The sequence below is a fragment of the Mustela nigripes genome, chromosome 1, assembly GCF_022355385.1.
Source record: "Mustela nigripes isolate SB6536 chromosome 1, MUSNIG.SB6536, whole genome shotgun sequence".
Lineage (NCBI taxonomy): Eukaryota > Metazoa > Chordata > Mammalia > Carnivora > Mustelidae > Mustela > Mustela nigripes.
In genome coordinates this window covers 67,187,515-67,202,815 of record NC_081557.1, presented here as the reverse complement: position 1 = coordinate 67,202,815, position 15,301 = coordinate 67,187,515, and the positions used below count along the sequence as shown (strand labels likewise).

At 41.6% G+C, this 15,301-nt stretch overlaps 1 protein-coding gene across 1 annotated transcript in view; it reads left to right on the top strand.

Moving 5' to 3' along the window:
- The first annotated feature begins 1,756 nt into the window (after positions 1–1,756).
- Positions 1,757–15,301, top strand: part of SLC36A4 (solute carrier family 36 member 4) — a 54,901-nt gene continuing 41,356 nt past the window's right edge. Inside the window, exon 1 of the mRNA XM_059412539.1 lies at positions 1,757–1,913. Within this exon, the coding sequence (XP_059268522.1) occupies positions 1,862–1,913 (52 nt within the window). The 5' untranslated portion in view covers positions 1,757–1,861. The remainder of the gene's footprint in view (positions 1,914–15,301) is intronic.

The following is a 15,301-nucleotide window of genomic DNA, read 5'->3' as shown; positions in this document are numbered from 1 at the left end:
TTCCAATCTGGAAGACCTGGAGAAGAAGTGACAGTATCTTCTCAAGTAGTGGTATATGAAAACCATCATTTTCTTGAGTCTTGGGATCAACCTGTCATTGGCTGATCTCCATATCACTCTGCAAAGACACCGAGTCTAGCTGCCTGCCTCAGCCCAGTCTTCTTCAAAGAAGCCCAGGTCTGTATTACGGGTCAGGCCTTCTCCCCCGACTCCCCCCACCCAATCAGATCTGCTTTCCTGATGCTGAGATTAGAGGACAATGGCTTTGAGCCCCCCATCCCACTTTTTTTTTTTTTTTTTTTTTACTTTTTGCTTTGATTCCTTTTAACACTCAAAGAATAATGCTTCTCTGTCACAACACTGTCCCAAGTATTCTCATCACAATGGGTGGTTTTATGGACAATTACCGGTCTAATGACTGTTTTATTTTCCACTCATCTCTAACCTAGTCCTTCATCAATACCGTTTAGGGACTATTCCTCTAGCCATGACCTAGAATAGAATTCTTATTTCTCTGCCTTCATCTGTGTTACTTGTCAGGGACATTTCAAATCAAACCTCTCTTTGGGGTTTGCATGTGGATGTGTGTGAGTGATTGGGGTTGATGTGAGGGAAAACAAATGTTTGTGGCAAATCATCGTTATCACTAGTAAAACCTACAAAGGATGCAGCAAGGAGGAGAAATTGGATATTATGTAACTGTGTACCTTTTTAATATTAAAATTTTAAACATTTAACACTGTTACCATGTACTTACAGCAGTGGTCTTAGAAATTAGATGCCCCCCCACCCCCTGCAAAAGACTTTCCCAAAAGACCCCACTGAAATGGAACAGACCGATAGAAAAAGTTTGTCTGACTTTAAAGAACAATGAAATGAAAAAAACATTGAAAGCATTTTCGAAATTAAAATATTTTCCTTTCAAACCCAAAGCTTGCTTCATCTATTGATTCACCAAAATGAACTGGTACACACCTGCGAGGTCAGCTTTGTGTATTGGTTGAGAGCCCTTTCTCTGGCTGCAGTTAGAATTCCCTCTTTGCCATTTATTAGTTCACCGTCCTTGGGCAAGTTACTTAGCTTTGTGTGCCTTTAGTTCCCTCATCTGAAAAATGGATATAAATACTAGAATTATCTCACAGGATTGTCATCAGAATTATGTATAGTGCTTAAGAATATTTGACAGCACATCAATATAATTCTTAATCTTAATTTTTTTTCAGCCACGAGTGAATGTCAAGTATTTTTGAAGGGCACTGAAAAATCCTTGAAGTGAAACTATTTGATTAAATTCAATCCTAAATGGGAGTGCATCCTGCATCTCTTCTAAAAAGGGGCACCGGAAGATGGATAACTAAGGAACAGTCAGAACTCCAACACGGAGAGGGGACAGTCTCCTCCTACTCTGCGTTCTCCCAGGTATCATACAGAATGCTAAAGCCTTGCAAGTAGATGGGCTCCTCAAATTTAAGTTCGTGGTCATCTTTAAAGTCCTCCAGGGAATGAGAGGCCTGGATTCCCGCCAGCTCTAAGCTCCCATCCCGGAGATCTCCGCAGCGCCCCTTCTCTCCGGTTATCCCACCCCGCTCCGCCCCGCCTTCCGTCACTCGGGTCTCCCTCCCCAATGCGGCTCGCCCGCAGCGCCCCGCGAGCCCCAGGGGGGCCCTTCGCGCCCCAGCACCGCGGCGGGCCGGGCCGCGTCACTGCGCATGCTCCTCGCCGCGCGGGTGGGGTGCCCGGGGCTGGGAGGCGGGCGCTGGGCGTGGGTCCCGCTCGGCTGGGAAGGCCTCCGCCAGTCGCGGGCCACGCAGCGGCGGGGGAGCGCGCTCCGGGGCGACGGCGTCCTGGAGACCCCGGCGAGATGGAAGCGGCGGCGCCGGCGGCGGCCGAGGCGGCGGGGCGCGAGGAGCTCGGTGGGTGCTGCGTGCGGCCCGGACGCGGGGCCGCGTGTCCGCGGGATGCGCCCGGGACTCCGGGCAGGCGCTCGGCCTCGGCCTCGGCCGGGGAGGCTGCTGCTGGCGCCGGGCCGCCGCCGCCCCTCCCCCTGCGCGTGGCCGGGCCGCATCCGGCGCGGAGCGGCTGGTCGCCGGACCCCGACAGTGGCGGGTGGCCTTCCCGGGGCCACTGGGTGTTTCTGGTCGGGGCTCTTGGGGTCGTGGGTCGGGCACGGGTTTGGAATAAAAACCCAGCCGAGCAAACCTCCCCGAACAGGGGGTGAGTTGAGGCTGGGGAGGTGACCGACCTGGGGACCTGGGGACCGCACCCGCGCAGGAACCCGCTGACTGGGGAGCTGGGCCGGTGACGAGAGGGGCCTACAAAGGGCATCAGATGGGCGCGCGCGCGCGCGAGTATGTGTATGTTGGGGGCTGGGGTGCGTTGTGTATGCAAAGGCAAGCGAGAGTCTGCGCTGTGACTCTCACTGTTTTCTCCAGGGGTGCTTGACGGCTTTCACACGCCGCAGCCCCATCCTGAGTCCTGGGTGACTCCTTCATTTACCCTATGCCACCTCCGAAGTGGCGAGCGCGATGTGCGGACCGGACCCGACGGGAGATACCTGTAGCTACCTCACTAGCCGAAGTTTGTTTTCCTGCCGTCCTGCGGGCTTATCTGGTCTTATCTTCCTGGCCCCTGGGAATGCAAAAGCTTGTTTATGGTTTCCTGCCATCAGCAAGGAAGCAAAAGCAAGGGTCAGGGCAGTACTGTCCTTTCCCAGCTAGTGATATGCATTCTATTTAGGAATATTTTGAAATCGGCCCTGAGTGATTAAATGGTTTTTTAAAAGTTGAGCTTTTTAAAGCAACACTTCATTTTAGTGACTAATAGGTTGGCGGTCCCGTAATAATGGGCAGGGCACTCTGCAGGTAATTTCTTTCAAATCGTAATAAGGGTAGAAATAAACTTAGCATTTTATTGATTGCGTATTGTGTGTCAAGCAGCCAGCTAAGTGCTTTACATATGCATTGTTTCTTTTAATCTTTAACACGATTGGGTGAGGTAGATGCTGTTATTATCCCCATTATGGTAATTTTAAGTTAATTAATAGCAGAACCCAGATATGAACCCAGGTTTATCTGACTGTTTGAAATTCATTAAAAACACATCTTAGGATGTGGAGAAATGTGCATTCTCCTGCGTTACTGGTAAGAGCAGTGTAGTGTCTTTATCCTTAAAAAGGCACATATCCTTTGACCCAGCAATTTTACTTACAGAAATATTTCCGAAGGTAATAAGTCAGGTAACAAATACTTAACATTGAGAGATGTTCACCACATTCTTTGTAGTTGAGAAAATATAGTAACTATCTAACTGTCCAGTTAAAGGAAGATGGGTGAATTGTGATAGAGCCGTATGGTCATGTGCTGAATAAACATTAAAAGTAGTGTGGGAGGGGGCGCCTGGGTGGCTCAGTGGGTTAAGCCTCTGCCTTCAGCTCAGGTCGTGATCTCAGGGTCCTGGGATCGAGTCCGCATCGGGCTCTCTGCTCAGCAGGGAGCCTGCTTCCCCCTCTCTCTCTGCCTGCCTCTCTGCCTACTTGTGATCTCTCTCTGTCAAATAAATAAATAAAATCTTTAAAAAAGAAAAAAAAGTAGTGTGGGAAGATGTTTACCATATATGTTTTTATTAACTGAGAAAGGTTCCAAGTTATTTCTTAAAAGTTATGTCTGTTCATTCAACACATATTCAACAAGCTTCTCTTATGTGCCAGATGCTGTTTTAGGCACTTGGGATACATCTGTGAACAACACAGATGTATATATAATAAAAGATCAAGATTCCTGTTCTTGTGGGGTTGTATTCTAGTAAGAAGACACAGACAATGAAGAGTAAAGACAATAATCAACTAATTATATATTATGTTAAGTGAAAAGTGCTGTAGAGAAAAGGACAGAGTAAGAGAAGTCAGAGTCAGGGTGGAGGCTGGACAGTTACTGTATTTTATGAAATGGGCAGAATGGATCGTATTGAAGAGGTGAGGTTTGTGTAAAGACTTGGAAGAGCTGAGGAAACTAGTCAGGTGGTATCTGGGGAAAGAAATTCCAGGTAGAACGAATGGCTGAATAAAGACAAATAACACAGAGGCTAAGATGGCTGAAGTGGGATGATCAAGATGGTGATGTGGCCAGGTTATGTCAGGTTTTCAGGGTTGTGTAAAGACTTTGGCTGTTACTCTGAGAGAATGGGGAGCCAGTGCAGGGTTTCGGCGGAGAAATGACATGATCTGACTTGAATTCTAAAAAGATTACACTGCTGCTGTGGGAAGAATAGACTGTAAGGGGCAGAAGTAGCAGCAGATGGGTGTTTCTGAAATGCAAGAAAGAAATGCACATGTTCCTCACTGAAGTATGCTCGTAGCAGTGGGAGTGGAGAGAAATGGTTAGACTCTGGATATACTTAAAAGTAGAACCAGCATGATTTCCTAACAGATTGGGAAAGGGTTGAGAGTGAAACAGGAAACAAAGATGACTCCAGGGACCTGAGTATCCAGAAGAATGAATTTGTCACCAACTCAGATGTTACGGTGGTTTTGTAGAATGTCTACAGAGTTTTTGATACTTGTCTCATCCAAAGGAAGAACTTGATTTTCTTCCCTTGGAGTGTTGATTGGATTTAGTAATTTGCTACTATTGGATAGATTATGGTGGACATGATAATGTGTGACTTCAAAGCCAGATCCTAAAAGATATTGTGCCTTGCTCCCTTTTGGATCCCTCACTTGGAGGGAAGGCCAGCTGCCATGTTGTGAGGACACTCAAACAGGTGTTGAGTGAGCAATGGGATTGATTTCTTGAGTTAGTGAAAGGTCTGGTCTAGAGATACAAATTTGGAAGTCATCAGCATGTAGATAGTAATTAAAGCCATGGGACTAAATGATAATGTACAGGAGGTGGGTGTATTTGTGTATATTCTAAAATGTTACCAGTGGTTATTTCTGGGTGGTGAGGTAATTTTAATTTCAGAAATGTTGCATATATATATATATATATATATATATATATATATATATATTCTGATCTTCTACAGTGACCAAATATTATTTAATTTAAAAAAGATTTTTTAAAAATTGAGCATGTGTGTAAAAGGCACTGGTAGAAATGTTAAGATACAGGTTTCCTTAAGCTATACAAATGTTATTTGTATAGCATAAGAACTATACTTTATTTCATAGGCAGTGGGGACCTCTGGAAGTTTCTTGCTGTGCATGTTTTTCAGAAATGAATAAAATAGTTACTGCTTCTATCTTATATATGTAGTAGTTTATAGATTTAGATAGCTACATTATGTTGTATTAACAAAAAACTTTTCTACTTTTAATTTGTCCATTGTCAAAATAGAAGTGATTTCCTTTATTTTGCTATAATAAAAGTAATATGTTTATTGCTTTTTTTTTTTTTTTTGGATTAGCCAGAGAAAGACAGTAAAAAGTACTCATGATCCCTTTGCCCATCTCCATCCTTGTTAACTTATTCCCATTTAAAAAAAAAAAAATGTTTATTTTAGAGAAAGTGAGAGAGAACAGGGGGGGAGGGCAGAAGGAGAGGGAGAGAATTTCAAGTCAGCTGGGCACTGAGTGTAAGCTTGACACAGGTTCACATTGATGTCCTTGAGATCATGACCTGAGCTGAAATTAAGAAGCCCGTGCTTGGGCGCCTGGATGGCTCAGTGGGTTAAGCCTCTGCCTTCAGCTCAGCTCATGTTCTCAGGGTCCTGGGATGGAGCCCCACATCAGGCTCTCTGCTCAGCGGGGAGCCTGCTTCCTCCTCTCTCTGCCTGCCTCTCTGCCTACTTGTGATCTCTGTCGGTCAGATAAATAAATAAAATCTTGCCCATTCACCCCTTATTCCCATTTTTGGTATATTTCCTTGCTTCCATTTTAAATTGACTTTTTAAAACATCATTGAATTAATACTGTTGTTATCTAGCACTTTTTTTTTTTTAAGATTTTTTTTTTTTTTTTTACAAAGAGAGAGAGATCACATGTAGGGAGAGAGGCAGGGGGGGGGGGGGGGGGGGGGGGGAGGCAGGCTCCCTGCTGAGCAGAGAGCCAGATGTGGGGTTCAATCCCAGGACTCTGAGACCATGACCTGAGCTGAAGGCAGAGGCTTAACTCACTGAACCACCCAGGCGCCCCGTCCAGCTTTTTCACACTCAGTATGATATACCTTTCCCTGTTTTACTCAGACTTCAAAACTATAATTTAGCATCACTGTAATACTTTATAAAGTGGAGGTCTGTAGTTAATTTTGCAATTTCCTGATTGCTGCACATTTTGGTTGTTTCCAAATTTTCAACATTTATGATGTTTCAATCAACATCTTTGTGCAGAAATTCTTTTTTTCTATATATTGGCTTGTCAGAAGTGGAATTAGTAGGTGAAAGGATAAACATTTTTAAGATTTCAAGACCTGTTGCTAAATTAACGTGGTTTTCTTTAATTCTAACTACAAATAAAAATTTAGGTTGATTTTGGGTTAGGAGATTGAGGTTGAGACAGTTGTCTGGGCAGGCAGTAGAGGAGATGAAACAAGTACTGTCTAACCTAAGAATGTTCCAGTTTTATGCCACAATAATGTATATATATGTTATATCATGTATGGTATATAATATTAAATTAAGCTAGTGTCTCTTATTCATCTGTAATTTTTCCATAGAAAATAGAATATAAATAGAATAGAAATAACTGTGTTTAGGTGGTTTGGTGGTTTGGTTTCCGTTGCTTAATAGTGTTTTATCATATAAGGCGTTCATTATTAATTCTTACCTGTAGTGATCACATAGCACTTTTTAGAACTGCCGGTTCAGTACTAAGTACTAAGCGAAAAATTACAGCAAGACATGGACAAATAGTAGACTTTGTGTGTAATGTAAATTGTATTTTGTAACTTTTAATTATGTTGCATAAGTGTTCAGATTTTTATTCCAAACCTTCTTAATTTTGTTAAAGGTTTTACCATGCTAAGTTTTTAAGTGTTTGTGTCTTCCCCAGTCTGTGTTTCCTTCTGGCTGGTGTCACACATTTTGCCTACTCAAATTTTGCCTATTATAGCAGTTTGTAGGTTCATAAATGCTCAGAATTATTAATCACTGACAACTTCTTGTCAACAGTTAAAATCCTATACAGCATAATTTGCTTATGATATATCATCGTGGGGGCGCCTGGGTGACACAGTTGGTTAAGCATCTGATTCTTGGTTTCAGCTCAAGTCTTGATCTTAGGGTCCTGAGATTGAGCTCTGTACTGAGCAGAGTCTGCTTGAGATTCTCTTTTCCTCTGCCTCTTCTTCCTGAACCCCCTGCACATGCATGCACTATCTCTCAAGTAAAAATAAATAAATAAATCTTTAAGAAAAAATAATCTCTCAGGGTACCTGGGTGGCTCAGTAGGTTAAGCCTCTGCCTTTGGCTCTGTCATGATCTCAGGGTTCTGGGATTAAGTCCCACATCGGGCTCTCTGCTGAGCGGGGAATTTGCCTCTCTCTCTCCTTCTGCCCCTCCCCACTGCTTGTGTGCTCTCTCTCTGTCTGTCTCTCAGATAAATTAAAAAATCTTAAAAAATGAGGTGCCTGGGTGGCTCAGTGGGTTAAAGCCTCTGCTTTTGGCTTGGGTCATGATCCTAGGGTCCTGGGATTGAGCCCCACTTGGGCTCTCTGCTCAGCAGGGAGCCTGCTTTCTCCTCTCTCTGCCTGCCTTTCTGCCTACTTGTAATCTCTGTCTTTTAAAAAAATCTTAAAAAAAAAAAAGCCAAAAAACTCTCTTTGTGTAGGAAGAGGAAGAAAACTAGTATTTATTAAAGACTTACATCCCAAGAATTAGGCTCTGTGCTTCCTGAATATAACCTCATTTCATTACTATAAAACCCCTGTGAGGTAGAAGTTACTACTCCCATTTTACACATGAGAAGATAGGCCCTGGTTAAAATACAAATCAGATTGCATCACTCCTCTGCACAGAACTCTCTATTTCTGTGTTGTCCAGTGCCATCGTCCTTAGCCCTGTGTGCATTTGAAATGTGGTTTGTCTAAATTAAAATCTGCTGTAAGTGTAATGCACACGGGATTTCCAAGACTTACTATGAAAAATAGAATGTAAAATTCTGGTTAGTAATTTTTTATGTTGACTGCATTTTGAAATGATAATACTTTGATTTATTGAGTTGCATAAGACCTGTTATTAAATTAATTTTACCTGCTGCTTTTCCCTCTTTTTAAAAATGTAAATATTAGAAAAAGTTACTTCCGGCTCACATGATGTTTCTGTTGTACAACACTGCTGTAGGTGGCTTTCCTATCACTGGGAATGGTCTGCAAAGTGGTGTGCCGTCTGTCTTCTCTAACCTCACACCTTCCTCCTCCTCGTCCTCTCCTCTCTGATTACTCTGGACTCCTTCCTACTTAAACACACCGGGCTCTCTACACCCTTGGGGCTTCTGTCTTTGTTGTTCCCACTGCCTAATTGCTCTTCCCCTAGATATCCACAATATTTATCAGATCTTCGGGTCTTCTTTAAAATCCTTCTTTCTCCAGGAGAGCTAATTTGGCTGTCCTAACTGAAACTACGGGCTCTCCCTCCCAATCCCTAGTTTCCTTGTGAGTATCGAACACTAGCATGCTCCCTATTTACTCACTTAACTGTCTCTTCCATTACTAGAATTTGAGCTCCATGAGGTTAAGAATTTCTCTTAGTTGTAGGAATTGCTTTTTTCCCAGCATCTTTGAATGCCTGACACATAGGTGTTAATACTTGTGAAACTGAACTGGAAAGGATGGCACCCTCTCGCGTGAGTATGTTCCATCAGGAGGCACCGGGCTTCTGTGATGGGGGCTCCTGGCAGTAGATGTTGGGGAGAGGCCATGCCATTCCATTCGTGGAGCCTCTTGAGCGAGCCGTGCTCGCGCCTCTGCATGGCCCCTGCTCTGTGCTCCCCCGGCGGTGCTCACATGCCCAAAGCCGTCCTTGTGCTCACCACCACTCTCTTCTCTAGCAAACCCAAAGGCAAGGCCTTCAGAGTTTATTGTGCCAAGAAAGGCAACTCCCTTGTCTTCTCAGCTCAGGCTTTTAGAACAAAATACCTTCAGTTGGGTGACTGAAACCACAGACATTTCTTTTTCAGGGCTCTGAGGGAGGAGGAAGTCCAAGAGCAAATGCCTGCTGATTCAGTTCCTGGTGAGAGCCCTCTTCCTGGTTTACCGATGGCCATGTTCTTGCTGTGTCCTCACGTGCTAAGAAGTGTCCTCTTCTTAGAAGGACATGTTAGGATTTTATCTAACCCTCATTACATGCCAAAGGCCCTATCCCCCAATACTATCCCATTGGGGGATGGGGTTTTAATGCATGAATTTTAGGGGGACGCAAACATTCAGTCTAAAACATCCTGCTGATGGCTTCCACATACACATCTTTCTGGTTTTCTGCAATGGAATGGGTCCAGGAGCAATGAGGGACACGGTTCTACCCCCTGTCCCCCCCTCTACCTCTCTGACGTGGAGTTCAGAGGAATGAGCGGTGGGAAGAGTAGTAGGAGATAAGATCAGAGAGGGTAACAGTGACACCACAGTGTGCAATAAGCCAGGGAAGGACATGGTGGGTGGGGGTGCCTTCCTTGACCCTGAGCTAGAAGCTGCTCACTGGAAAGGGGTTGCGGATCTTGACAAGACTGATTTGAAAATTTTAATCTTTTGCTTACTATTTTGAATATCTCTTGTACCAAACTCAGTGCAGCCTTTGATCATTCCTTTTCAGTTGCTTTTGCCAACTTTTTACTTGAATTTAAAATGTTAGTGGATCTCTATTATTCGGTGTTCAGTTCTGTTCTCCATACAATCTCTGAGTGACGTCATCCTGCCTTTTGATCCCAGTTATTTCTTAACTACCTTCTGATGTAATTCTCAAATCTTTATATTTAGCCCCAGGTTTTCTTCTTACTTCTAGACCCTGTTCCTGACTGCTCATTCAGGATATAATTTCAGTTTACATGATTTAAAAATTCAACTCGTATTTCCTCCTTAACATGCTGCTTTCTCTTTTATGCATTTATTTGTCCCTCATCTCCTGCATTCCAGATATCGAGGGTCCACTAGCAGACAAGTCGGACATCACTGCTGTCACTTCATGGAGAATGCAGACAAATAGAATGGGCCATTACAATACAGTGTATTACAGGAGGGTTGTAGGGTGCTGTGGGAACACCCACAGGAGAGACCTGAGCCAGGCTTGGGGTGAGGGAGGCTACTGGGAGATGGTGGTGTCTAAACTGAGACCTGAAAGATGAGCAAGGAATAGTTAGACTAAGTGGTTAGACAAAATTGGATGGGAAGAACAGGGAACGGGAAAATAGAGTATGATTCAGGAGGGAACAGCATATGTGAAGGCCAGAAGCAAGAGAAAAAAGGCCACGGAGGGAAGAGAAATCATTCCTTATGGCAGAACTAAAGTCACCAGACTAGCTTAGATTCCCAGAACTAGTGCTGGTAGGATTGGGATTCAGCTCAGGCTTCTAAATTTGAGATCAGGGCTGTGGATCACATGACACTGTCTCCCTGTGTTTCTTTTCTCAGGGACATTAGCATCCATTCCGTTTTCTCCACTGCGGTCACCTAGGAAGCATCCTCTGTTCCGTTATCTTCCACGTCTAGTTGGTTAACTAGTCTTGTTGTGTCTCTCCTCTGAATAACCATTCTCTTCTCTTCAACCAAGCTAGCTTAATTCATGCCCTCACCGGTCTCTTGCCTGCACTGTGTGCTGATTGGCCTTGCTGAGACCAGTCCTGCCGTTTTTCCAGTTGTTGCTGACACTGCTGCCAAGGTGATGCTACCCAAATGCACATCTGACCGCTTCCCCTTGAATTCTTTCTCTGGCTTTTCACAGCCTCTGAGATCAAGTCCAGAGTCCCTAGCACGGTTCAGAAAATCTTTTCAAGCTTTCCAGCTGATCTTCTGCCATCTACATATGCATTCAGTAACTCTGAAGATAACCAAGCAGGTGCATATGCTCCACTCGTTCTCATGGCTTATGCCAGTGTTAAAACCTCTCGCAAAGAATTCAAGAGTTAAATATACTGCATTTTCCTATACTGTATGCTAAACTTTGGAACAAAAATACAATTTCTTATTTTTTATTGAAGTATTACCTGGAGCTTCTGAAAGTCATAAGTGACTGGTTGAGACTCTATTTATTAATAAATCTCAGCCTCAGAAATCCAGGCCTCAGTGGGCTCTTGTCATTTAAAGATGCAACTTCTTGGGTATGTAAGTGTATCGCTTTTCTCAAGTACTTGTAGTTAGGTGTCTTTGAATGTATTCTTTAGAGTCAGTAACTATTTTATATCATTCAAGTTAATGTAATCAGGCCTAAAACCCAATTTCTTCACCTACTCTTAGTTTACTTCGTTTAACAGATGCGTATTTCTTAGTATGTAATGTCAACTAAATAATATAGGTGAAGTCGCAGAGAAAAACTTAGAGAGTTTTTTTTTAAATGTAGTTTTAAAAAATACGTTTAAGCATATACTTAGAACTTAGCTAATAATGTTTCACAATGCTTTAATGGTCTATTCGAAACAGTTTATAAATGTGTACTTCTTAAATTCCTAACATTGTTAAGAATTATTTTTATTTCAAATAGTTTCAACTTTAAAAAAATTGACTCTTTAATCTCATTGTTGTAGTTCAAGAAGCTTCCTGGAATTATTAAATTTTATTAAGGCTTTAAAGGTGAAAGGTGAGACAAATGGATTTAGACCAAAGAAAGAAAAGTTACTTTTCAAGTAAGTCATATTTAATGTTTCCTAGACCACATAAAGTTGGGAAATAATGAATTTAAGAAGTGAGAAAAAGTTTAAACCATAAGTCATTTACACTGTTAAAATTAAACAAGACAGTTGCTACTCAGTGTAAATTTGTTAAGAGTGACTGGGAGCCCAGCCAACTTTTAGTTGGGAATTTGAGGACACCTTATAATCCCATTTTAAAAACTTGATTCTGGGGCACCTGGGTGTCTCAGTGGGTTGGGGCCTCTGCTCAGGTCTGCTCAGGTCATGGTCCCAGGGTCCTGGGATCGAGCCCCGCATCGGGCTCTCTGCTCGGTGGGGACCCTGCTTCCCTTCCTCTCTCTCTGCCTACTTGTGATCTCATGTCTGTCAAATAAATAAATAAAATCTTAAAACAACAACAACAAACAAACTTGATTCTGTGAATTATGGAACTAGTAGAACTAGTACTATAGATTATTTTAACACTTCTACAAATTCAGGCTTAACTAAAAGATATGACAAATTATCTGGTGATGACATTAAAAGTAAACTTATCCTTCAGAGTTCATATTTTTTTAAGTTGCGAGAAAACGTTTTTCCTGACTTGCCATTGCAAGTCAGTACTTCTTGGGAAGTATGCTTCAAATAACAGATTGTTCAGTTTTTGAGATGTTGGTAGTGATAACTGTCTTTATGGAGAACTTAAATAGTGTGCTTAGTATACACAAAACATACTGTACAGCCTCTGGCAGAAAGAAATTAGTTCAAATAACTGACAATTTGAATAACTGAATGAATAAAAATGCAAATGAACTCAAGAGTCAGCAAGGGCAATGAAATGAAATTTGGAGTGAAAATATTAACATGATTCTATTTAAAGATGATGTAACAAATAATGATGATTGTTATCAATTAAATTTGTATTGAAGTCCTACTCTTCAGTCCTTAAGTGACCTTATTTGACAGTAGGATCATTGTAGATGTAAATAGTTAAGATAAGGCCACACTGGAGTGGGGTGGGACACTAATCCAGGATGACTTGTGTCTTTATAATAAGGGGAAGTTAAGACACAGACACGCGTGCTGGGAGAATGCCCTATGAACTTGAAGACGGCCATCTCTAACCAAGGAGAAAAGCCTGGAATCGATCCTTCTCTTCCAGCCCTCAGAAGGAACCAACCATACCAACATCTTCATTTTGGACTTTTAGCCTCCAAAGCTATTAGATAATAAATTTCAGTTCTTTAAGCTACCCACTTTGAAGTACCTTGTTAGGCAGCCCTAGTGGTTTTACAAGATAAAGTATCAATTTTCTTTGTACAGAGCATAACAGAAAATGATAAGAATCTGTTCAAACCAAAGATGACCTTAATTTGTAATACTAAAAAACACTGGAATAAATGTGACATAGCTCCCTAATACTGAGAATCACTTAATTTTCACTGTGTGCAGGTTTAGACTGAACCACTTTGAAATCCCACAATGTCCGGCAGGTCAGAGGGTTAGAAAAACTACCCAAAGATGAAGTTGGGGAATTTGAATTCTAGAAAATACTCATTAATTTACACTCCGGGCATTTGGAGTTTTTGATAATTCATTGGATTTTACTTCACACGTATTAGTAATATTATTAGAAGAAGAATATATATTTTTAAGAGATTTCTTTATTTATTTTAGAGAGTGTGAGAGTGATTGGGGAAGGGGCAGAGGAAAAGGAAGAGAGAGAATCTCAAGTACAGTTGCTTCTGAGTGCAGACCTGATGTGGGGCTTGATGCCAGGACCTTGAGATCATGATCTAGCTTTAATTAAGAGTCAGATGCTTAACCAACTGAGCCATCTGGGTGGCCCTAGAGGAAGAATATTTAAATGACTTAAGCATAGACTATTTTCAAGCATTTTTTCCCCCAGTGGTTTATTTTTTAAATTGTAGTATGAACACTTAACATGAGATCTAGGCCTCTTAACAGATACTAAGTGTACAGTACCGTGTTGTCATCCATCGGCACAATGTTGTCTGTCCAGTCTCTAGAACTTACTCACCTTGCATGCCTGGAATTTTACACATGTTGATTAGCAGCTCCCTGTTCTCCCTCCCCAATGGCAACCACCACAGTAATCTTTGCTTCTATGAGTTTGACTATTTTAGATCCTCATATAGGTGGAATCATGGTATTTGAACTTCTGTGACTAGCCTGTTTCATTTAGCCTAATGTCTTTAAGGTTCATCCGTGTTGTTGCATATTGCAGAATTTTTTTGAAGACTATATAATATTCCATTGTAAGTAGACCTCTACTTTCTTTATCCATTTATCTGTCAGTGCCCATTGTTTCTACGTGCTGGTCCTTGTGACTAGCACTAAACTAAGCATGGAAGTAACTAGCCTCTCTTCAAGTTCCTGATTTCAGTAGTTTTGGATGAATATTCAGAAGTGGGACTGTGGGTCATAGGTTCTTCTGTTTTTAGATTTTTGAGGAATCTCTGTACTGTTTTCCTTCATAGCCACAATATTTTGCATTCCTACTACCTGTGTGCAGGCGTTCCTGTTTTGCCACTTGCTCACCATTACTTGTTGGCCTGTTTTTTCACAATGACCACCCTTAGTATGAAGTGGTATTTTATTGTGGTTTTAATTTGCATTTCCTTGATGATTAGTGAAATTGAACATCTTTTCATAAACCTGTTGAGGATTTGTATGTCTTCTTGGGAGAAATATATCAGTTCAAATCTTTAGATAATTTATTAATTGGTTCTCTAGGGTTTTTTTGTTTTTTGGTCTTTTTTTTTTTTTTTTTTTTTGCTCTTGGGTTGTAGGAGTTTAATATATATCTTAGAAATTAAAATTTCTAGAAATAAGAGAAAACCTAAATCTATCCTTTATCAAATATATAGTTTGCAAATATTCTCTCCCATTCTGTAGGTTGGCTTTTCACTATGTTGATTGCTTTCTTTGGTGTGCAGAAGCTTTTTAGTTTATTGTACTCCCACTTGCCTATTTTTGCTTTTGTTGCCTGTGCTTTTGGTGTCCTATCCATGAAATCATTGCCAAAACCAACATCTGAAGCTTTCTCAAGTATCCAAGTCTTGAATACATTTTGAGTTGATTTTTATGTATGGTATGAGATAAATACTCCCTTTCATTCTTGTGCATGTGGATATTCAGTTTTCCTAGGACCATTTGTTGAGGAGACTTTTTTCAGTTGTGCATTCCTGGCACCCTTGTCAAAGATCAGTTGACCATAAAGATTGATTTCTGGGTTCTCTGTGCTGCTTCATTGGTTTGTATGTCTATCTTTATGCCAATGTGATACTGTTTTGATTACAAAAGGCCCCAAATACCCAAAACAATCTTGATAAAGCTGATCATACTTCCTGATTTCAAAATGCATTACAAAAATATATAATACAAAGCTAAAGCATCTTCTGGTATCTCAAAGAATAACATTACTTTTATGAAAAAATGCTGTCATGTGTTCCAGTTAGTACCGGGATAATGGAGGCTACCTAAATCCTAATTTCGTCACGTGTCCTTCCCCCAGAACCTGTTAATTCAAAA